The 24,706-nt window shown below is 36.2% G+C and overlaps 1 protein-coding gene across 1 annotated transcript in view; it reads right to left on the bottom strand.

Annotated features, from left to right (window-relative positions):
• Positions 1–24,706, bottom strand: part of ATRNL1 (attractin like 1) — a gene marked incomplete at both ends in the record, with an annotated part of 692,251 nt that overhangs the window by 507,754 nt on the left and 159,791 nt on the right. Inside the window, 3 exons of the mRNA XM_079717281.1 lie at positions 5,088–5,306; positions 16,283–16,471; positions 18,176–18,389. Coding sequence (XP_079573407.1) covers positions 5,088–5,306; positions 16,283–16,471; positions 18,176–18,389 — 622 coding nt within the window. The remainder of the gene's footprint in view (positions 1–5,087; positions 5,307–16,282; positions 16,472–18,175; positions 18,390–24,706) is intronic.

The raw sequence follows: 24,706 nt of genomic DNA, 5'->3' as shown, positions 1-24,706 counted from the left end.
ATGTTCAACATCATTAGCTACTAAATGGCTGCAAATCAAAACCACAATGAGATACTACTTCACACCCACAAGGATGACTACAATCAAAATGATGCGAATGGAATATTACTCAGCGATAAAAAGAAACAAAATTGAGTTACTTGTAGTGAGGTGGATGGACCTAGAGTCTGTCACAGAGAGTGAAGTAAATTAGAAAGAAAAAAATACAGTATGCTAACGCATATATATGGATCTAAAAAAACAAACAAACAATGGTGCTGATGAACCTAGTTGCAGGGCAGGAATAAAGATGTAGACATAGAGAATGGACTTGAGGACATGGAGTGGGAGGGGGAAGCTGGGGAAAAGTGAGAGTAGCATCAACATATATACACTACCGAATGTAAAATAGTTAGCTAGTGGGAAGAAGCAGCACAGCACAGGGAGATCAGCTCCGTGCTTTGTGATGACCCATAAGGAGGGTGGGAGGGAGGCTCAAGAGGGAGGGGATATGGGGACATGTGTATGCATATGGCTGATTCACTTTGTTGTGCAACAGAAACTAACACAGTATTGTGAAGCAATTATACTGCAATAAAGATCTACTAAAAAAAAAAAGATGTGAAATAAGCAATGTTGGCAAGGATGTAGAGTAATTGTAATCCTCATGCACTGCTGGTGGAAATGTAAAATAACACAGCAGCTTTGAAACAGTCAGGCAGTTCCTCAAAAGGTTAAACATAGTTACCATATGACCTAGGTATTCCATTCCCAAGGTAATGAAAATATGTCCACACATAAACTTGTACATGAATATTCATAGATGCATTATTTTAAAAACCAAAAATTAGAAACACTCAAATGTTCATCAAATGATGAATGAATAAACAAAATGTAGTATAGTCATACAATGGAATGTTATTTGGTAATAAAAAGAAATGAAGCACTGCTATATGCCACAACATGGATAAACCTTGAAAACACTATGTGGTGTGAAAGAAGCCAGTAAAAGAAGACTACAATTATATGACTCAATTTATATAAAATGTTCAGGATATGTAAATCCATAGCTGACAAGGGTGGGGGGTGGTTCAACAGGCCATGACTGCTAATAAGTACAAGGTTTCTTTGAAAGATGATAAAAGTGTTTTTAAACTGACTGTAGTGATGGTTGTACAACTCTGAATACTAAAAACCACTGAGTTGTACACTATAAATGGGTAAACTGTATGGTATGATGGTTAGTCTTATGCTTTGATGAAGCTGGGTTATAGTACCTCAGGTATTTAATCAAACACTAATGGCCTCCTCCTGAGTGTGGCAGGGACCTGAACATATGATGGGATAGTCATTCTGATGATTAGGTTGTTACATGGCACAGTTGGCTTTCAGAAAGGGACATCATCCTGGATGGACTCAGTCAGATGATCCCTTAAAAGGCATTAGTCTCTACTTGAAGGAGATTCAAAGTGTGAGTGATCCCATTTCAGTTGTCGAGACTCTACAAGGCGAGTTCTGGAGACGGAAGGGGGATGAGGGAGAGAACATGAGCATTCTTTCAGAGCCGAAGGGGTCACGGGCTGACAGCCAACTAGAAAACAGTCACCTCAGCCCTACAACTGCAAGGCACTGAGTTGTGCCAACATGTGAATGAGCTTGGAAGCAGATTCTTTTCTAGAGGGCTGGTCAAATATTTTGTAAAATGTCCTTCAATGTCGTTTTGTCTAATGTTTTCTGACGACTAAACCGGGTTATAGATTTGGGGGAAGGATACCACAGAAGTGAGGTGCCCTTCTCACCACATCATATCAGGGGGTATGTGATATTAACATGACTTATTACTGGTGTTGTTAACCTTGATCACTTGTTTATGGTGATGTCGCCTTACATCCTCCACTGTAAAGTTACAGTTTTTCCACATCTACACTCTATTCATTAGGAGTCACCACGTCCAACTCACACTCAAGGGGAGAGAAATTAAGCTCCACTTCCTAGGGGAATGAGTGTCAAGGTACTTGTGGACATATGTTCAAAACACCACAGTAATTGATAAATATTTTTGAGGAAGATATTTGGAAGCTACACAAATATGTTTTTTCTCCTTAAAGTTTCACCCACTAATTTGAACATTCTTAAGAAGACTATTCTTACGGCACTTATTACTGTGGGGTTCTAACAGCAATTTTTTATTTTCCTCATTCATTCTACATTTATTATTTGGAATTTTCTGTAAGGAATATTTATCCATTCTCACCCATTTATTATCTATTCAATCACTTAAATCACTACAGAATCATGGATATGTATTCTGTTCTTTGGGTTACAATCCAACACAATCATTATTTTTTGCCCAGATTTGACCCATTAAGAACTCTTTCTGGTTGGCTGTGTCCCTTTGACATGCTCCCATCCTCCTTTATTTTGTTTTGAGCACTTTCTTACTTTCTGACATTAAACAATACTTCAGGTTCACCTTGTGTTCTCCCTGCCCCAGCCCTAGAACCAGCCATTACTCCAGAGAGCCCTGGTTCCTTTCATTGGAAAATGGTATTTAGAAACCAGGATTGTGGGCACTGAATGTGCTCATTGCTACTGGGGTATCATGGCTTCCAGGCCCTCTTGGAGAACTGAGCTAGAAAATATATGTATATATACCTCTGCGTATATATATATTAAAATAAACTTGAATTCATGCTTATACTCTAAACCAATACCAGGATTCTTTTTTCTTTCTTTTCTTTTTTTTTTCTTTTGGCCATGGCGCATGGCATGTGGCATCTTAGTTCCCCAACCAGGGATCAAATCCGTGGCCCCTGCAGTGGAAGCTCGGAGTCCTAACCACTGGACCGCCAGGGAATTCCCCACAGAGTTCTTTATAGTCTTCACTCTTCGCATGTTTTTTTAATAGATCTTCACTGGAGTATAATTGTTTCACAATACTGTGTTAGCTTCTGTTGTACAACAAAGTGAATCAGCCATATGCATACATATGTCCCCATATCCCCTCCCTCTTGACCCTCCCTGGCATCCTCCTTATGGGTCATCACAAAGTACGGAGCTGATCTCGCTGTGCTATCCCACTAGTAACTATTTTACATTCAGTAGTGTATATATGTCGATGCCACTCTCACTTTGCCCCAACTTCCCCCTCCCACCCCATGTCCTCAAGTCCATTCTCTATGTCTATGTCTTTCTGTGACAGTGGGAAACCCGGCTCACATTAAACACAATTAATTTATATATTTGTCCAAACCTACTAAACATATAAAGTATTGTTAGAATTGTTAATCTGTACTATGTGAGAAACAAATTTACCAATCAGAATGTAATGTTTATGTAGGTTTATTTCTTTAATTTTACAGTATCCAGCCAAAACACTGTTTTCCAAGGTTACTTAGGTCAGCTCATTATTTTGATGAGGTTATGGCATTTGTAATACAGTTAAATTTATTTCTCACAGTTTGCATTCCCTTATGGGATCCCCTGACATGCTGGTTGACTTTTTTTTTTAATTTGCCATCAGGAAAGTTCATTCTTTGTGGTATACAGTATGGTCTGACAAATGCATAGAGTCATTATGAACTACCACAGTGTCATAAAGAACAGTTCCACGGCACAAAAAATTCCATTATGAGGTCCCCTTGAAGGCAATCCCTACCTTTACTACTTCTGGCAAATAACTGATCTCTTTTCCATCTCCACAGTGCAATATGTAGCCTTTTGGTCTGGCTTCTTTCACTAAGTAAAAGGTATTTAAGATTCAGCCATGTTGTTGTATGAATCAATCGTTTGTCCCTCTTCTTGGTTTTCATATATACCAAAGTTTATGTAGAAGTACCACATTCCCTTAGTCCATCTGGTTTCAGTGCAACACACTGTCAGCGCCACACCTAAAGCAAGTTCTGCAGTATCTCCCCACTTTTTTGCCTCAGAATGTTCACTGGTATCATGATAAGCTATTAATCAGACATGCTGGCACAGCTCAGAAATACAATACCCCCAGAGGCATCACTCAACCATCAATGGAAGAGAGTTAGTGGATAAATTCCCCACCCCCAATCCCTGAGGGTTAACTCTGGGAAGCATTCTGCATAGTTCTTCATAGGTCCCTAGTGGGTCTGAGCTCAATTTCCCAGTATAGTAGCCAGCCTAATAATGTACATATTATTGGTTTTTCTCCCGTCTTTGAAACTCTCTATTCCCTCAATTGTGCTTCCTAGGTTCATCTCGTAAATAAACTATCTCACCCAAGTCTCTGTGTCTCTGGAACACTCTTTCCCCAGACAGCCACATGATTCACTCCCTCATCTACCTGAGGTGTTTATTAACCATTACTTCTAAGTGAGATCTTCTCTTACCAGTCTTTTAAATTGCAAGCTTTATCCCCCTTCCTTGCTTTATTTAATAGCACTTATCACCATCTAACTTCATATACATATATATGTGTGTGTAATTAATTGTATTAATTTCAACTCGAATACAGGCTCAATTAATGCAGTGATTTTAGTCTACTTTTTTCATTGTTATGTCTCTAGCACGTAAAACACTCTTTGCACATAGTAGGCACTCAATAAAAATATTCTGAATAAATTAATTTTTCAGGAAGGTTGATTTTATTCCATATAAGAATAGACTCCCTATTTGAAAAACTCTAAGAACTTTACTGACCTTCAAAATTGAATGGTACCAAATACCAAGGGTCAAATGACTCCATCATGGATATTATACAAAATATTCCCATACTTAGCCTGACTGGATCCTCTGAGTTGCCTTTGAATTCTAAGATAGTATAATATTATAAACAATAAAAGACTACACTACAGTATAGAAATTTGGTATGAAACCAATATTTTTTTTCCTTTTAACAGTTCACATGAAACCAAATCTAACAACTATATACCATGCATCTGGTCAGCCTGTTTAATGATTCCAAACATAATACCACCTATACAACAAACATGGACATAGGAAAGAATTTTTTTAATCCTTTAAATTTGAGTTTCATTTTCATTGTTTTTTTTTTTTCAAAATCTTTATTATAAGAAAGGAAAGTAATTCTTGGTGTCCTTGAGCAGAAGCTAAAATTGCTTTCATCACATTTTTATTACCTGGACACTGGATAAAGGACCACTCATAGTTCTTCTCTTTAGGACAAACACTGGTGTCAAGAACCATCTCATTATTTTGCATTCCAACAAGCTTCATTGGTCCCCGGGAAGACCCTTCAATGCAGTGTCCTCTTCCTGTATTACTAGGATCGTTGCACCAGCCACAACCAGGCTGTTCCAAACATTGTCCACAGGTTCTCAATCCAGAGCAATTTTGAGCTGCATGGCAGGAATGTCATTAACAAGTATGTTATACGACTTTATATTCAAATAGAATTGTAAGCTAACAGAAAAATAAATATCTGAAAAAAGACAGTAAAAAGTCATCTATAGTTAACGTAAACATTTTATGTAATAATAAGAGACAGTAATTACTTCAAAAGCAAATAAAACATACATTATGAACAAAGAGGAGACGAATGGACTGACTTGAGGGTGAATAAAGGTGTGGTACCATGACAGGGAGAAAAACAAAGTCAGCATTTAAACACTCCTGAGAACTTTGCCAGTATTAAGACCTTTTGGGACTGATCCAGGGGCCTACAGACAACATTGTCTGTGATACAGAGCAATGCCAATTGTTCTTGTTGTGCCTAGGGAGGGCCTTCAAGGAAAAAATCTGCATCTTCCTGTGAATGTCCAGTGTAAGTCATGCTTACCCACTCCCTGGGATAGCTGAACCCACCTGGACTGCCTCTCATGGACAATGCTCTTCCCAAGGGTCCAAGATACTAGCATTTGCCTGCCATGTGATGTTTAACAGCAATCTCACTCAAAGAGCCAAACTGAATGGGAATATGGAAACTGGATACTCCACCTTAGCAGGCAACCAGGAGGACAGGCTCTCTCTGACTTTCAGGGCTGCAGAATATCACCTCAAGAATCACTCACTGAAGCTCAACCTTTTTTTGTTTAACTGACGTATAGACTATGAGCCTCAACTAAGCCTGCGAATACTGTGATGTCTTTTCCAAGGATGAACATATTACAGTCTGCCATAATAGTCATAATAGCTGCTATGTGATGTTTCAGATTTTTAATTCACAATCATAGTACCTTATATCAGGCTGAGACTTTTTAAAATTAGTTTCACTGATGTTTTGCTAGCAAAGGTACACTTTGTCTTGGGACTTATTTATCCATATAAGATAGTGCATAGGTGCAAAGTACCATGAATGATGCCTTCTAATGGCATGCTAGAAAAACCTCAGAGGAAAAAAAAAAAAACGGTAGACTTCTGGCGGTCTCAATTTCATTTTTGTCGTGGTAATAACTTAACTGCCACTCAGTGTTTTAATATTACTGGAAACAGAAATGTTCCTCAGAAAGCTGCAAATAAGAATAGTGCAAGCTTCACAGTGAACATCAGGAACTCAATATAGCAGGCTGTGCAGGGATAATACAATACTGGTTTAAAGAATTCATCAATTACAGTATGATTTGTTGTTATGAATTTTTTCAGTGCTGAGCACTTCACAGACTGGATGTAAGAAAGTGAAGAATGAGTACCATCTCCTATATTTCCTTAATAATAAATTTAAAAGGAAGAATATTCTTTGAGTCATTGAACACAAGTCATTCACGTTAACCCTGTAGATAAATAATTCAGTGACATGAACATACTTCTTTTCGAAAATTTTTTAAAGCAGTAAATGGTGTTAAATGGCACTTCATTTAAAATATCCTTAGATAACTGAATGTTTTATATATTATCATACTCCTCCCTAGACTTTTTGCTGTGAAATATTTCTCTTTTATCTGCGATTGTAGCTAGCCCACAGTATCATTGACTAGATTATTCTAATTGTCTTCAAAACTATATTGGGTTGCTATGAAATCAGTGGGGAACAACGTAAAATATCAAATTAGGTATGCTATCTTGACATTCTAATTTACTATCATGTGATGAATTGAAGTAAATCTTTACTAGGTCGCACCCAAAATAAATCTAGGCTTTATATTTATAGTCTATAGATATCTCCTAGGAAAATAAAATTTATTTTAGGATTACCTTTTTAAGGAAAGATAACCAATCAAATGTCTTGAAGAAGCATAATGTACAATTAAACCTAAATATTTTCAAACACAACATACCTGTTATTGCTTTTCAAACAACTGGGTAAATCTTAGATGAAAGAACCCTGCCTTTCTTACACTGACTGAATGACAAACTATTAATGGTGTCTTTATCTATTAGACTTTAGGCTTTAATAATGAATTACAAAATGTCATATTCAGAGCAGCATTCTATTCTCTCATGTTTTATTTTAGGTATGAAACTATTACAAAAGGTAATGTTCGTTTAGTTATTACTCAAGAGTGGAGAGCAACATGCATTGCTGAAAAATTAACAGAATATTCATTCTTTAGTTTGTAATGGAGACTAAAAAACTGAAAGACTCTGTTTTTTCTTTTCTTACGGAAAACAATAATATAGGAAAGCTTTTGTAGGCTGTGCTGTTTTGAGTAAGTTATGGCTAGTCTGAAGACTATGTATGAGCTATACGTAATTAGAGCAATTATTTTTATTTTATTTTATTTATTTATTTTTGGCTCTTTGAAAGATTAATTCTAACAGGTCCTCGCAGTGAATATCGAAGAAAAACCCCTCTGTGCTTCCAGCATGGGAGGGGAAAAGGAACAATTCTGAGATATGCCAGAGCACTGTTTTTCTTACCAAGGCCTGGAGAAACAATTTAACAGAGCCTAAACTACTGGGGTTTTATCAGAGCCTAACCGACCTGGCTAAAGGGAAATAACCAACTCTAACCTGCTCTAGTCCTTCATGTCAGGGGAAGAGAAATATACAACTCCAGCTCCCTCCAGCCATGCTGTACTACCTAAGAGTGGAAAAAAAGACTGAGTAGCACTAGTGAAGTGAAGTTCACAGAACAGTATGGGGCACAGGCTCACCAAAAGAATGAGACCTAATCATAGGACTGTAGAATACTACCCCTCCCACACACCCTACTACTACATTACTAAAAGCCTATTTACAGCAGTTTCTTTCAATGTTTGTTGGTTAAAAACATGGAAAAGAATTAAACGTTGGTAGAGAAGGAGTCTGTTTTCCATAAGGAGTGGGTCACTGCCAGGTAAATACTATTTCCAGAAAACACAAGGGCTCCTTGAGGCAACGTAAAATGCCCCTGTTCCCCACAAGGATATACAGGGCATATAATTTTAAAAGCTATGGAACAAAAATAACTGCTATTAGACGTCATCAGTTCAAATGAGCTATATATATAGCCACAGGGAAGGCAAATGTGACAATAGATATAAGAGTGAAAGAAAAGACCTATGGAAATGAAAAATCCAGCAGACTAGACTAACTGCTCAAGGAACAAACTGCAGAAGTAGAAAATAAGCCTCTATAACAATCAAGAAAACAAAAGAAGCAAAAGATCAAAAACAAGAGATGCCAAAGCAGGACTGAAGAAGTGACCTGTGCATGCCTAGCTGACAATCCCACCAGCAGCAGTTATCATCATTTAGTTCAGCAGTGGTAAAAATGCAATACATACCTGCGTTCAAATAGTTAATCATTTTTAATTTACCCTTCAAAACATGCAGTTACAATTTTTACAGTGGAGGGTTCTCAAAAAAAATCATTCTGAATAGATAAAAAGCCCCAAATTTTTAAAAACCATAAAAAAGGAAAAATATCTGAATCTCACTTAGCAAACAAAGAGATGGAAAGTACAAGTGAATTAAAGAGATATTAAGCTTGTAGGTAGATCAAGATGGCAAAGTGGAGCTCACCTCCCCCCTACAAACACATCAAAAATACATCTACAGGTGGAACAGTTTTCACAGAAAACTAACTGGAAACTGGCAGAAGATCTCTTATACAACCAAAGCTATAAGAAAGATCCCCAAGTAACTGGGTAGGACAGAAAAAAGAAAAAAGGCATCAGGACAGATCCGAGGCCTGTGGGAGGAATCTGTGAAGGAGGGAGGGTACACACGGGCAGGTCCTTGCCCTGAAAAGCCCCCCTGCAAGCTGGGAGGAGCCTGGACTCTGCGCAGAAAGAGCATGCACCTGCTGGCTTCCTAGCTATCTGTGCAGACAGACCAGTGCTGACAGCTGCCACCTCACTGGACTTCCTGCAAGGGAAAATCCAGCAACCTAGGATACTCTACCCAGCAAGCTTATCATTTAAAATAAAAGAAGAGATAAAGAATTTCTCAGACAAGCAAAAACAAGAAGAATACAGCAATACTAAACATAATCTAAAAGAAATATGGAAAGGTCTTCTCTAAATAGAAAAGAAGCAAGAATCTATAGGACAGGGAAAATCACAATAGGAAAGACAAAAATATAACAGGATTGATCACTTAAATAAGCCAGTACATAAATTTAAAACCAATCAAAAAAAATTTTAGACGTGATTATAACTACAATTAACAGCAAAAGGATAAACACGAGGATGTAAGATAGAACGTCAAAATCACAAAATGTGGGGGAGGGGAGTACAAAACTATAGATTTTTTAGAATGTGTTTGAACTTACATGACTATGTCTAAAGCAAACAGGTGTAGTTATGGGTTGACATACTTCAAAACCAGGATAATCACAAATTAAAAACATGCAGTAGATTCACAAAAAAGAAAAAGAAACAACATAATACAAAAGGAAACCATCAAATCACAAATAGAAAAATGAAAAGAAGAAATGAACTATAAAATCAACTAGAAAACAAGGTTTAAAATGGCAATAAATACATATTTATCAATAATTAGCTTAAATGTCAATGGAACAAATACTCCAATCAACAGACACAGAATGGCAGATTGGATTAAAAAACAAGAACCTACAATAAGCTGCCTACAAGAGACTCACTTTACAGCATATAGACACATATTGATTGAAAGTGAGGGGATGGAAAAAAATATTTCATGCAAATGGAAACAACAAGAAAGTAGGGGTAGCAATGCTCGTATCAGACAAGAAATACTGTAAAAGAAAGTCCATAAAGACAGACAAAGAAGGACATTATATGACAAAGGGATCAATACAAGAAGAGGACATCATACTCATTAATATATATATGCACCCAATATACAAGCACCTAAGTACATAAAACAAATACTAGGAGACATAAAGTCAGAAAGTAAGAGAAAAATAATGATAGTAGGAGATTTTTAACACCCCACTGACATCAACGGACAGATCTTCCAGACAGAAAATCAATAAGGCAACAGAGACCCTAAATGACACAATAGAACAGTTGGCGTTAATTGATATCTACAGGACACTACATCCAAAAAGACCAAAATACACATTCTTTTCAAGCACACATAGAATATTCTCTAGGACAGACCACATACTATAGTATACACACAGTACACAAAACAAGCCTCAACAAATTTAACAGGATAGAAATTATTTCAAGCATCTTTTCTGACCACAATGGTATGAGACTAGAAATCAACCACAGAAAGGAAAATGGGGGAAAAAGGATCACACGAAGACTAAAAAGCATGCTATTAAAAAAACCAATGGGTCAATGATGAAATCAAAGAGGAAATCAGAAAATACCTCAAGACAAATGACAATAAAAACACAACCTTACAAAATCCATGAGAGGCAACAAAAGCAGTCCTAAGAGGGAAGTTCATAGAAATACAGGCCTTCCTCAAGACACAAGAAAAATCTCAAATAAACAACCTAACCTACCACCTAAAAGAATTAGAAGAAGAAGAATAAACAAAACCTACAGTCAGCAGAAGGAAGGAAATAAAGATCAGAGAGGAAATAAATAAAATAGAAATCAAAAAACAATAGAAAAGATCAATAAAACCAACAGCTGTTTTTTCACAAAGATAAAATTGAAAACCTCTAGCCAGGCTCACCAGTAAGAAAAGAGAGAGGACCCAAATAAACAAAATAAGAAGTGAAAGAGGAGAAGTAACAACTGACACTGCAGAAATACAAAAAGTCATAAGAGAATAAAAGAAAAAGGCATAAAAATATGAAGAGTTATATGCCAACAAACTGGACACCCTACATGAAATGGAAACGTTTCTAGAAATACACAGCCTACCAAATTTGAGGCAAGAAGAAACAGATAATTTGAATAGACTGATCACTAGAAGTAAAATAGAATCTGTAAGAACAAAACAAAACAAAAACTCCCTGCAAACTAAAGTCCAGGACTGGACAGCTTCCCTGGGGAAGTCTACCAAACATTCAAAGAATTTATACCCATCCTCCTCAAACCATTCCAAAAGACTGAAGGGAAGGGACACTCCCAAAGTCATTCTATGAAGCCACCATCACTCTGATACCAAAACCAGACAAAGACATTACAAAAAAAGAAAATTACAGGCCAATATCTTTGAGGACTATAGATGCGAAAATCCTCAAAAAAAATAGCAAACTGAATCCAACAATACATAAAATGAATCATATACCATGATCAAGTTGGATTCATTCCAGGGTTGCAAGGATGGTTCAACATACACAAGTCAATCAATGTGATACACCCGACCAACAAAAGGAAAGACAAAAACCACATGATCATTTCATTACACGCAGAAAAAGCATTTGATAAAATTCAACATCCATTCATGATAAAGACTCTCACTAAACTGGGTATAGAGAGAACATATCCTAACATAATAAAAGCCATTTACAACAAACCAAAAGCCAAAATAATATTCAATGTTGAAAAGCTGAGAGCCTTCTCACTAAATTCAGGGAACAAGACAAGTATGTTCACTTTCACCACTTCTACTCAACATAGTACTGGAAGCCTTAGCCACAGCAATCACACAAGAATTGGAAAGAAAGACATTAAACTGTCATTATTTGCAGATGACAGTATATGCTACATATACAGAGAACCCTAAAGACTCCATACAAAGACTATTAGAATTAATAAATGAATTTAGCAAGGAAGCAGGATACAAGATTAACATATAGAAATCTGTTGCATTTCTTTATACTAACAATGAAATATCAGAAAGTGAAAGTGAAAAAACAATCTTGTTTAAAATCACATCAAAAAACTAAAATACCTAGGAATAAACTTAACCAAGGAGGTGAAAGACCTATACACTGAAAACTATAGAACACTGATAAAGGAAACTGAAGATGATTCAAAGAAATGAAAAGATATACCATGCTCTTAGATTGGAAGAATTAATATTGTTAAAATGACCACACCAACCAAACCAATCTATAGATTTAATGCAATCCCTATCAAAATATGCATGGCATTTTTAACAGAACTAGAACAAATAATCTTAAAATTTATATCGAACCACAAAAGATCCAGAATTGCCAAAGCAATCCTGAGGAAAAAGAACAAAGCTGGAAGCATGACCTTCTCAGACTGCAGACAACACTACAAAGCTACAGTAATCAAAACAGCATGGTATTGGCACAAAAACAGACATATAGATCAATGCAACAGAATAGAGAGCCCAGAAATAAATTCACACACCTACAGCCAATAATCTACAACAAAGGAGTCAAGAATACACAATGGAGAAAAGACAGTCCCTTCAACAAGTGGTGCTGGGAAGGCTGAACAGCTACATGTAAATCCACGAAATAAGAAAAATCCCTCACACCATATATAAAAATAAACTCAAAATGGTTTAAAAACCTAAAGATAAACATGACACCATAAAACTTCTAGAAGAGAACATAGGCAAAACATTCTCTGACATAAAGCATATCAATGTTTTCTTAGGTCAGTCCCCCAGCGCAAAAGAATTAAAAGCAAAAATAAACAAATGGGACCTACTCAAACTTAAAAGCTTTTGCCCAGCAAAGGAAATCATCAACAAAATGAAAAGACAACCTATGGAATGGGAGAAAATATGTGCAAACAATGTGACCAACAAGGGGTTAATATCTAAAATATACAGACAACTCATACAACTCAATAACAAAAAAACAAACAACCCAATCAAAAAATGGGCATAAGACCTAAATAGACATCTCTCCAAAGAAGACGTAGAGATGGCCAAAAGGCACATGAAAAGATACTCAACATCACTAATCATCAGAGAAATGCAAATCAAAGCCACAATGACCGTGAGCCATGGCTGCTGGGCCTGCGCGTCCGGAGCCTGTGCTCCGCAACGGGAGAGGCCACAGCAGTGAGAAGCCCACGTAATGCAAAAAAAAAAAAAAAAAAAAAAAAAAAAAAAGCCACAATGAGGTATTACCTCACACCAGTCAAAAAGGTTATCATCAAAAAGTCTACAAATAATAAATGCTGGAGAGGGAGTGGAGAAAAGGAAACCCTCCTACACTGTTGACGGGAATGTAAATTGGTGCAGTCACTATGGAAAACAGTATGGAGGTTTCTTAAAAACTAAAAACAGAGCTACCATATGATCCAGCAATCCCACTCCTGGGCATATACCCAGAAAAGACAAAAATACTAATTTGAAAAGACACGTGCATTCCAATGTTCATAGTAACACTATTTACAATAGCTAAGGCATGGAAAAAACCCAAGTGCCCATAAAGAGATGACTGGATGACTGGCTTAAGAAGATGTGGTGTCATAAAAAAAATGAAATATTGCCATATGCAGCAACATGGCTGGACCTAGAGATTATCATATTAAGTCAGACAGAGAAAGACAAATATTATATGATATCATTTATATGTAGAATGTAAAAAAAACGAATCTATATACAAAACAGAATCACAGACATAGAAAACAAACATACAGTTAACAAAGAGGAAAGGAGGGGGTGGGGGGGAATAAATTAGGAGTATGGGATTAACAGATACAAACTACTATACATAAAACAGATCAGCAACAAGGATTTACTATACAGCACAGGGAACTATATTCAATATCTTATAATAACCTATAATAGAAAAGAATATGAAAAAAGAATATATATATATATACACATAACTGAATCACTTTGCTATATACCTGAAACTAACACAATATTGTAAATCAACTATACTCCAATAAAAAATGGCAAAAACAAAAGATAATGATATATATCCAAAAATTTCAATGACTATTTTAAGATTTCCAATAAGAGTAAATAGAAGAAAACAAATAATTTGACATTAAGGAACATTTTTAGCGGATGATGGAAAACTACTCTCCAAATTAAGAGCGAATGAGAATCCATTTTTGAAATCCACATCAACTACTGTAAAACTGAATTCAAATAAACTGCAAAATTTTGAATGCCAAGGATAAAGAGAATAGTCTTAAAAGCTCTCAAAGAAAGGGAAAAAAAAAGAAGTCCCACAAAAGAATGAAAATTAGATTGGCATGAAAATTCCTATCCACAACACTGAATGCTAGACCTTCTAAGGAAACAATTTATTTAAAACTCCACACCCAGGAATTTTATCATTCAAGTGAACATGAAAAATGCACTTTTAGACACTTTTAGACTCAAAAAGTTTACTAGCCACAAATTTATTTGGAAAGAATTACTGAAGGCTATTTTCCAGAAGATGAACTAATGAAAAGAATGGAATATAAGAAAGATTTGTGAATGGAGAAAACAACTTAGACTGAACTCTAAATAATTTTTAGAAAGTCCTTAAAAGTTTAAGAGCTTGGAGACTTTCCAAGTTCCTTTTTCCCTACCTTTTAGCCTTTTTGCATTGTGAAATATAACACACATACATAGAAGTACATAAAGAAAAATGTGATACTAATAAATTATTTTAAATGAATACTCTGTACCTGCATGCAGCCTAGAAGCAGAACATTGCCTCCTTTGTACCCTTTTCCTAATCAGCACCCCTAATCTTTTCCAGCAGCATCTACTATCTGACATTTATAAGAGTAACTTTTTACCTTACCCTACAGTTCTACCTAAAAAATTCATTCCTAAACAATATAGCATAGTTTTGCTTATTTTCAACTTTATCTAAATGGGTCATACGTATATAATCTTTTGTGAAACAAACACAACAATCAAGGCAGGAGAAGCTGAGCAATGTCTCACCTCCCCACAAGTCTCCAGGACTGGTATTTCAACCTTCCTCAGCAGCTGGCTCCTAGTTATAAGACATTTTCTGTGCTAGCAAGACCATTTTATGCCTGCAACACCCCCTTGTCACACACTTGATCACGTACGTCCCCATTCCTTACCAAAATTCCTAAAATGGGATAGCAACAGGGAGCTCAACCCATAACAGGTCCAGCCATACCCATCCCAGGAACACCTCTCCACTTGACACCAAGAGCCTGGAAGAATAAATGCACACAACAGCTACAGCCTGCAAGTTCTAGCCTACACTGTGGCAATTACCACTTTGTCCCAGCTCTTCAAGCAACACTGGTGCCCGATATGGAACAAATATGGATTTGGTTGGGTCCCTAGGGGAAGGAAACATCCTCCCTGGGAGTAATGTAAGGTCTGGAAGAGACAGTGAGTCTCCACCTGTATTGGCTTAAGCAGCTGCCTCTAAATGAGGGCACTCATCTGAGCAAGAAGGGCTTATAACTGGATGACCATGCTGCCTCATAACTACACAGTACCCAGTAACACAGACTGTCAGGTGCTTCCTCATTCTATAGTCCTTATAAAACATGAGACCAGCAAGAGTCAGGGTCTTCCCCTGAAGCACAACCCACAGTAAGTTCAGTACTGGCCTGGTGACACAACTTCCCATGTGACGCCAAGATTATACATTTTGCACTTGTAGCAAATATACCGCCACTGATACACCCTTGCCAAAAAATACTTAACTTTTAATCTAATCATGAGGAAACAATTAGACAAATCCAAGTTGGGAAACCTACAAAACAACTGGTGTAGGTTCTTTAAAAAAAAAAAAAAAATCACAGTTATAAAAAAAGACGACACAGGAACTGTGCTAGATTAAAGGACACTAAACCACAACGAAGCAATGCGATCCTTCTGAAGTGAGCACTTTCATGAAGTGTTACTCTGTTTTCAACACACGCTCAGAGTTCAGGGGAACACAAATGTGGCAAAATGTTCACAGCAGGGTAATATACTTAGGGGAATTCAAAATGATGGTATAATGTAAATCAGGGGCTTACAGCATTAAGAGGTTTTAAAACTAGCTTTTACTTGTAACTAGTGATTTTTAATTGTAACTAGTGACAATATTTTTTCTCATTTTTTAAAACTCCCTCAAATGTTCAATTTCTCTGTCCATCACAGAAACGTGATTTATGTTGCAGTTAAACAAAAACGGACTCTAGAGAAATACTTACGAGAGCAGGTAGCAGTCTGCCACTCCAGACACTGTCCATATGGAAAAGAGATTATGTAAGCATTCGAGTCAACGCATCGCTTCGTGCTGCTGCACCACATACACTCCATGCCGTTGCTGGTACAGTTGGAACACGACGTCCTTAAAGAGCATGGCTTTTTGCAAGGCCTTGCATTTTGATTTGGACTAACTGGAATAGATCAGCAAATATAATTATTTTACTTGTTACCTGCTTTCTAACACAAGTATACGAGGTTCGTTCACTTTGTTGTTTAGGGAATGTTTCAAATAAGCCAAGTGTGGGATAAAAATTGTATGATAAGGTAAATGAGAATGAAGATGACATGTCAATACTTCTTAAATTTATTATCTAATTTGAAATTTATAATACCTTGGGAATTTGTAATCATTTACAAAGTACATAAAATTGTATAATTTAAATTTTTTTAAATAGAAATGTAATACATGACCTAGGTTTTTCTATCCATTGGCTAAATATTATGTACACTAACATTATTTACTTTTCTAGCTAGCCATAATTCTATAAACATTCCACACCTTATCAAAGCAACAAACAATAAAAATAAAACAGTTTACTATAAAATTTTTACATAAAATATAATATTTATCACACCCGTTAGGATGACTATTTTTTTAAATGTTGGCAAGGATGTGGAGAAATTGGAAGCCTGTACACTACTGTGGGAATGTTAAAATGGTGAAGCTTCCATAGCAAACAGTATGGCAATTCCTCAAAAAATTAAACACGGAATTACCATATGATACAGCAATTCCACTTCTGGCTACATACCCAAAAGACATGAAAGCAGGAACTGGAACAGATACTTGTACACCCATGTTCATAGCATCATTATTCACAATAGTCAGTAGGTGGAAGCAACAAGTGTCCACCAATAAATGAATGGATAAACAAAATGTGGTATATACATACAATGGATAATTATTCATGTTTAAACAGGAATGAAATTCTGACATATGTTACAACATGGGTGAACTTTGAAGACATTATGCTAAGAGAAATAAGCCAGACACAAATGGACAAACACCTTATGATTCCACTTATATGAGATACTTAGAGCAGTCAAACTCATAGAGACAGGAGGTAGAAGGTGGCTGTCAGGGGCTGGAGGAGGCATGAGTGGGGAGTTATTGTGTAATGGATATGGAGTTTCAGTTTGGGAAGATGAAAAAGTTCTGGAGATGGATAGTGTTGATAGATTAACAACAATGTGGATATACTTAATGACAGTGAACTCTATACTTAAAAAATGCTTTTAAAAGTCAATTATATCTCAAAAACACTGAAGGGAAAAATGGTTAAAATTATAAATTTTATGTTATGTATATTCTTCTGCAATACAACATATAGTATTTAAAAAAAGGGAAAAGAATTCAATATTCCTTTCTCACTTAACAAAAACCCATTTCAAAAGATGGAACAGCCATGTTTCTCTTCATTTGCCAACTGAAATAATAGATCTGTAAGATTAAAATGATTCTAAATTAGTTGTTGATCTTAATGATAAATCTTTCTTACAAAGACTATTATTATAAAAGTAAAACACATTAAAATATTAAGAACAGATTATTACTATACTGTAACTACAACCATATGTTCATAATCTCACGATTTTAACCAAGAAATAAAGATTGTATAAAACAATACAATTTTGATGTTTTCATAAGTTAAGGCTGAGGTCACTAATAGTAAGTGGGGAATGTGAATAAAGATAAAATATACATTGAAATCAGCATCATAAAAAGATGGTGAAAGTTACTTCAGGCCTACATAGCATCACACCATGGAAAAGGGTAGTGGGAAGAAGGGTTGGAAACATATTTTTAAAGAATACTAGTTTACTGGACTACTTACCAACAGGTTTTTCACAGACAAGACCATCTGCCATAGAGGTACAGGGATTAGCTTTTAAGCCTGCCACTGCTGCCCTTTCTAGATACGCACAGAACCCAGAATCATTGGGTTCACCAGGAAGCCACTGTAGTGTTGTGTTTGTAAATGGTGACATGTCTTCCCATCCCCAGTAGGATATATTGATCTTGCGTAAGCCTACCCAAGGTGATACTTTCTGTAAACAATAGCAAAAGGGACATTTTTAAAAAGTGAGATGTAAAAATCCTGCATCATATTCCTTAGCCAACGGTTCATTATCATTAAAAAGTACATTTGAATATATATAGAACTGCCTTTCTAAGGACTTCGAGTACGAAGGATAATTAACAATTCCAGCACATCTTGGAGAATGATGTATAACAGAACACTATGTTTAAAACATATTTTGTGTTTAGTGACATGACTGGGGTCATTTCTTTAGCCCTCGTGAACCTCAGTTTCCTCTTCTATAAAATGGTGATATCTGATATAAATACCTAACTTATGAGGGAAGATCATTAAAAAAACTTAACATATTGTGTTGCTGCTACTGTTACTGCTACTTCTGCTGCAGCTACTATTACTACTGTTATTACCAATCTAATCAGTTGTGGAGTTAAGAATCTAAAGCTAAACTGACATTATATGCACTGTGAGAAAATAGAAAACAAAATCAATGAACAGTATATGAAGGCTGAGTGAAGACTTCACAACAGGTTCACAAAGGACTAGGAAGAAGAAGGGCCTCTCTCCTAGTTCAGACCTCTACTAGTACACAAGGACTTTAGCACAGTTTCAGATAAATTAATGTCATCTACTTTCATTATTAAAGAGATCAAGAAAACTAATAAAATCTTTGACCCTGATGCCTAAATTTAATTAACAGAGGTTGACAAATGCCATCAAACTAAACTTTCTAGTGCTCTCAATAATATTTCAAAAGAAGATTAAAAACAAAATATATGCTGTATTTATATACCTTATTTTAATCATTACTCAATTTTAAAATATATTATTCTAATGAGACTGAAAAAATAATGATATATTCTTGGTCCAAGGTACTCTCTTTACAAAATTTTTTAGATTATGAATACCTCTTTTTCTTTCCTTGTTTCTGCTTTAGAGTTATGCTTTTCTTTTTGAGATTTTATTTTTCATTTTTTCTAGCTTTCTTGAGGTATAATTGACAAATGAAAATTATACCTATATAAGGTGTATGATTTTTCTTGGTATATGTACACATTATGAAATGATTACCACAATCAAGCTAATTAACATACCCATATGTATATATATTTTTTCTTTATACATCCATGTATCCGTTGATGGACACTTAAGTTGTGTTCATAGCTTGGCTATTGTGAATAATGCTGCAATGAACATAGAAGTGCAGATATCTCTTCAAGATACTGACTTAATTTCCTTTGGATATATACCTAGACATTGGACTGCTGGGTCATATGATAGTTTTCATTTTTTGAGGAAACTCGTACCATTTTCCAAATTGACTATACTGCTTACATTCCCACCAACAGTATACAAGAGTTCCTGTTCTCCTCATCTTTGCCAATATATCTTACCTCTTATCTTTTTGATAACAGCCATTCTAACAGGTGTGAGGTGGTATCTCAATTGGTTTTGATTTGCATTTTTCTGATGATTACTGCTGTTGAGCTTTTCATCATATATCTGGCTGGCCATTTTTATGTCTTCTTTGAAAAATATCTATGTCCTTTACCCATTTTTTTAACTGGGTTATTTATTTTCTGTTGAATTATTTGAGTTCTTTATATATTTTGGACACTAAATCTTTATTAGATGTATGGTTTACAAACATTCTCTTCCATTCCATAGGTTGTCTCTTCACTCTTTTTTTTTTGGCTATGTTGGGTCTTCGTTGCTGTGAGCAGGCTTTCTCTAGTTGCAGCAAGCAGGGGCTACTCTTCGTTGCAGTGTGCGGGCTTCTCATTGCGGTGGCTTCTCTTGCTGCGGAGCATAGGCTCTAGGCATGCGGGCTTCAGTAGTTGTGGTATGTGAGCTCAGTAGTTGTGGCTCATGAGCTCTAGAGCGCAGGCTCAGTAGTTGTGGTGCACGGGCTTAGTTGCTCCGTGGCATGTGGGACCCTCCCAGACCAGGGCTCGAACCCGTGTCCCCTGCATTGGCAGGCAGATTCTTAACCACTGTGCCACCAGGGAAGCCCTGTCTCTTCACTCTTGATTATCTCCTTTGCTATGCAGAATCTTACTAGTTTGACACAATCTCATTTATCTGTATTTGCTCTTGTTGTCTGTGCTTTTGGGGTCACATCCAAAAAATCATTGCCCTGACCAATGTCGAGATTTTTTCTCGTGTTTTCCTCCTGTAGTTTTACAGTTTCGAGTCTTAATGTGTGTAAGTCTTTAATCCATTTTGAATTGATTTTTTAATATGGTGTAAGATAAGGATCTACTTCCATTCTTCTGCATAAGGATATCCAGCATTATTCATTGAAGAGATTGTCCTTTCCCAATCGTGTGTTCTTGGCACCTCTGTCAAACATCAATTGGTCATAAATGCTTGGATTTATTTGGGATTTATTTGGATAATGTGTCTTGGTGAAAGTCTCTTTATGTTTAATCTATCTGAGGTTCTTTGGGATTTATGGATCTGGATGTTCTTTTCCCTCTCCATATTTGGGAAGTTTCCTGTAATTATTTCTTTAAATGAGCTTTCTGCAGCTTTCTCTTTTCCACGAGGGCAAGCCTGGAGCCTGAGTCTGTGGGTGCAGGCCTGGATCCTAGATCTGAAGGGCCAGCCTGGCACAAGGATCCACTGGGGTAGGACTGGTAACTGAGTACAAAGTGGTGAACCTGGTCCACAGTGGCAGGCCTGCAGCCTGGTCCATGGGCCAGTTTGGAGCCTGGAACTGTGGGAGCCACCCAGGAGCATGGATCTACAGGGCTTACCTGGCACTGGATCAGGCCGTGAGCCTGAATCCTATGGACTGGTGCTGGGGCGAGCTGGGCACCTGGGCCAACAAGTATGGTCATGAGGCTGCAGGGGCTAGCCTGGTACCAGGGTCCACTGGGGTAAGCCTGGTCCTGAGTCTTCGGGGTAGGTCTGACGCCTGAGTCCACAGGGGTGGGCCTGGTACCTGGGATCATAGGGGAGGGCCTGAAGCCTGAGTCCACTGGGTGGAGCCTGACCCTGGGTCTCTAGAGGCCAGCCCAGTGCTGGGGTCTAATGGGGAGGGTGTGGATCCTAGGTCTCCTGTTGCCTAGGGATATGGGGGACTAGCCTGGAGGCTGAGTCTGCAGGTGCCAGCCTGCAGCCTGAGGCCACAGGAGCCAGTGTGGCACTGGGATGTGCCTGGCGCCTGGGTCCACAGGGATCACCCAGGCACCGGGGTTCACTAGAGCAGGCCTGGAAGTAGGGTCCAAAGCAAAATCGGTGCTCATTTCATTCTCCTTCCCCTTTGCAGGGGGTATTTCTTACCCTTTCTCACCGTGCTTCCTGTACCGTGCAGGCTTAGGGGAAGGATGATGCAGGTAATGTGAAACTGTCCTTTCTACCATCTTCAATGAGTGTTTTCTTATTTCTGTGTTCCCCCCACCGCCCCCAACCCGGTGCTATAATCTCTTACCTGGACTCCTTAGCTTTTGTAAAGGTATTTTGCATATGGATGTTTGTTCAAATCAATGTTTCTGTGAGAGAATGAGTGCTGCAAACTCCCATTCTATCTATCACCTTGCTGACATCATTCTTAAACATTTCTACCTTAAATATACATAATAATAATTTATGTTCTCAGTTACCAAGCTAATAATATTATAATGTGAAGTAGTTTCAAAACTCCACATCATCTTTTTTTTTTTTACATTACTGACTGTCAGGATAGAGAAAAATATGTCCCTCCACTTGAGTCTTTAACAATATAGAAATAAGATATATAAATCCAGTATTTATTCTAAATATGTTGTACAAATGGTCCTAGAGAGCTTATAAAGAACCCGTAGACCTAGAAATTTATAGTGTATAAATATAACAATTTCCACACAGAAAATACTCAACAAATATTTCTTAAATGAAATTAAAGTATTATGAATATTCATTATAACAGCAGATCTCATATCACCTAGTAGAGTACTGTACACATAGTAGGTAGTCAACAAATTTTGCTAAGCAAGGCCATTAGAACAGAGATGCTTATTTTCCAACATCCAATTCCTGAGACAGATAGTGCTTAATAAATAATGTTTCTAATTATAAAAATACACATGCTGCTTTGCCTTGTGATCATCATATATTTCATACTTATTCTCAAAGATATTTTGATAACAAAAAAGCTATAACATTTTTATAGTTCTTGATAATAACAGCAGGAATCAATCCAACATAGCTATTTCAGATTAATGACTGTGTTTCACATTACAGCAACTCTGCCTATATTTACAAACTATCTATAGTAAAAACAAGTCATTTAAAATGAAATATTATTCTCTAAATCATCATAAGAATCTGCAAGGAAGAGGAGAGGAACAGAAAAATAAGCAGTTGATAAAACATTTAAAGTAACTATTACGCAGTAAATGAACTGGACAGGCAGTTGAAGAATGAAAGATAAATTACTATACTATGAAAATTTACTGCAGCACACCATAAATCATTGCAACATTTCATTAGCCATTTCTGATAAGTAAATGATCATTTGATCCAGGATACCTGTTTAAAGTGCATGAATTTGTCAATCTTTATTTGCTACAGAAGGGTTACCTTAAGTTTATACAACTGCAATGACTCAGGATATAATTCATTTTATATAAAGATATGCTTAGCGGAATGTCACCTTGCAGAAAATTCCACCTTTAAAATTTTGCTAAAGCTCATATTTCTAATGAAATAAAACATTCTTCATTTACAGGGCAGGCTATGCCACAAACTACTGAATCTAAGTTCATCACACATCCGAAATAATTGTTGGTCTAATCTTTATGACTTATAATCATAAGCATATACACACTACTATATATAAAATAGATAACTAATACGGACCTACTGTATAATCATAAACAAGAAAAAATGAGCAACTTACATAAGAAATCTTGAAATATGAAACTTCTAAAATAGCATATTTCAAGGTTAAAATGTAAAAACTAAAAATAATATATTTTAAACAAGGAAAAAAGCAACAGAGCTCAAATGCCAAACACTAGTACTTTCTAAAACTCAAAGAATGTGGATCTACCAATAAGATGCTCTTTATAAGTTATACTTATTCAGTAGAACTAATTTCCAAATGTTCATTGATAACTGAGTCTCAATTTTGTAATTAAAGAAATGAAGCTCTTAGTAGTACAAGAATATAAATAGATCTTAAACTATGTTGTATGCTCCATATGACTAAAAATAAAACTTTACAAATAATACCCTGTCAATATTTTCTAAAATATTTTTAAAAAATCAATAGATCTCTTCTAGATGACACCACTTGCATCTTATCCTCAACCACAAGGCTGGTAGCTCTCAAACAAGGCAAATTAAGAGAATTATTTGATTATTATGATCTTAAGAAGGAAAAGGTCCTAGTATAATTAGTGGGGGTGAGTGGAGGAAGGCTTTGTAAAGTGGAAAAATTAAAACACAAGTCTGGGGCAAATATTTTTCTACAGTCAATATCAATATTATTAACTATTCATCGAATAAATTCATTTAGTTACTTAAGAATTCATTATCTAATTAATGATTCTTGGAAACAGTAGTTACGGCAGTAGTGGAAATAGACATACAAAAATAATCTTTAAAATGCAAACAATAATAATGATAACTTTAGTAAACACTAAGAAATAAAATTTATCTATGCTCTTCACATACAATACCTCATTTATTTCTCACAATAAACATATAAGATAGCTATGATTACTATCCCAGTTTACAGATGAGGAACATAAGCTGGGGAGGTTAACTTGCTACTAAGCTGTGGAGATAAGCAGTATGTCCAGACTGCATACTCTCAATCATTTTGATACGCTGTCCTCGATGCTGCTTAAAAATCAGCTATACCAAGGGAGTATTACTTAACTGTTTCAATAGCAAGCAATTGGTAATCTTTGCTCTGAAAAGTTTTCAAGCCAAAACCATATCCACTGCACTGCAGAGTGGAGTTCTGTAGCACCAACAGACCCTGGTCCAATAAAAGCCATAACCTAAGGTCAAAAAAAGTCATTGAGATCTAATATAGTTTTCAAAGCAATAGTTGAATTATAGCCATATCTCCATTATTTGTATAGAAATCATGCCACTTTGTGAATTATTTACCACAGGGTGTCTATGTGTGTGTGTGTATCTTAAACAGTGGTCAAATCTTGTACACACCTCAGATCTGAGGCATTTATTATTGTTTAGCTTTATCACTTACCTGATCTATATTGAGTTCTAATTTTATTTTGACACAAAATACAAAAATCTTCAATGATGCTATGACAGTTTATATTATCTTAGTATATTTCAAGTATGTATATGAGCTAAATAAGGTAT

Source organism: Hyperoodon ampullatus (genome assembly GCF_949752795.1).
Source record: "Hyperoodon ampullatus genome assembly, chromosome: 1".
NCBI lineage: Eukaryota > Metazoa > Chordata > Mammalia > Artiodactyla > Ziphiidae > Hyperoodon > Hyperoodon ampullatus.
This window is presented reverse-complemented; position numbering and strand designations above follow the sequence as displayed.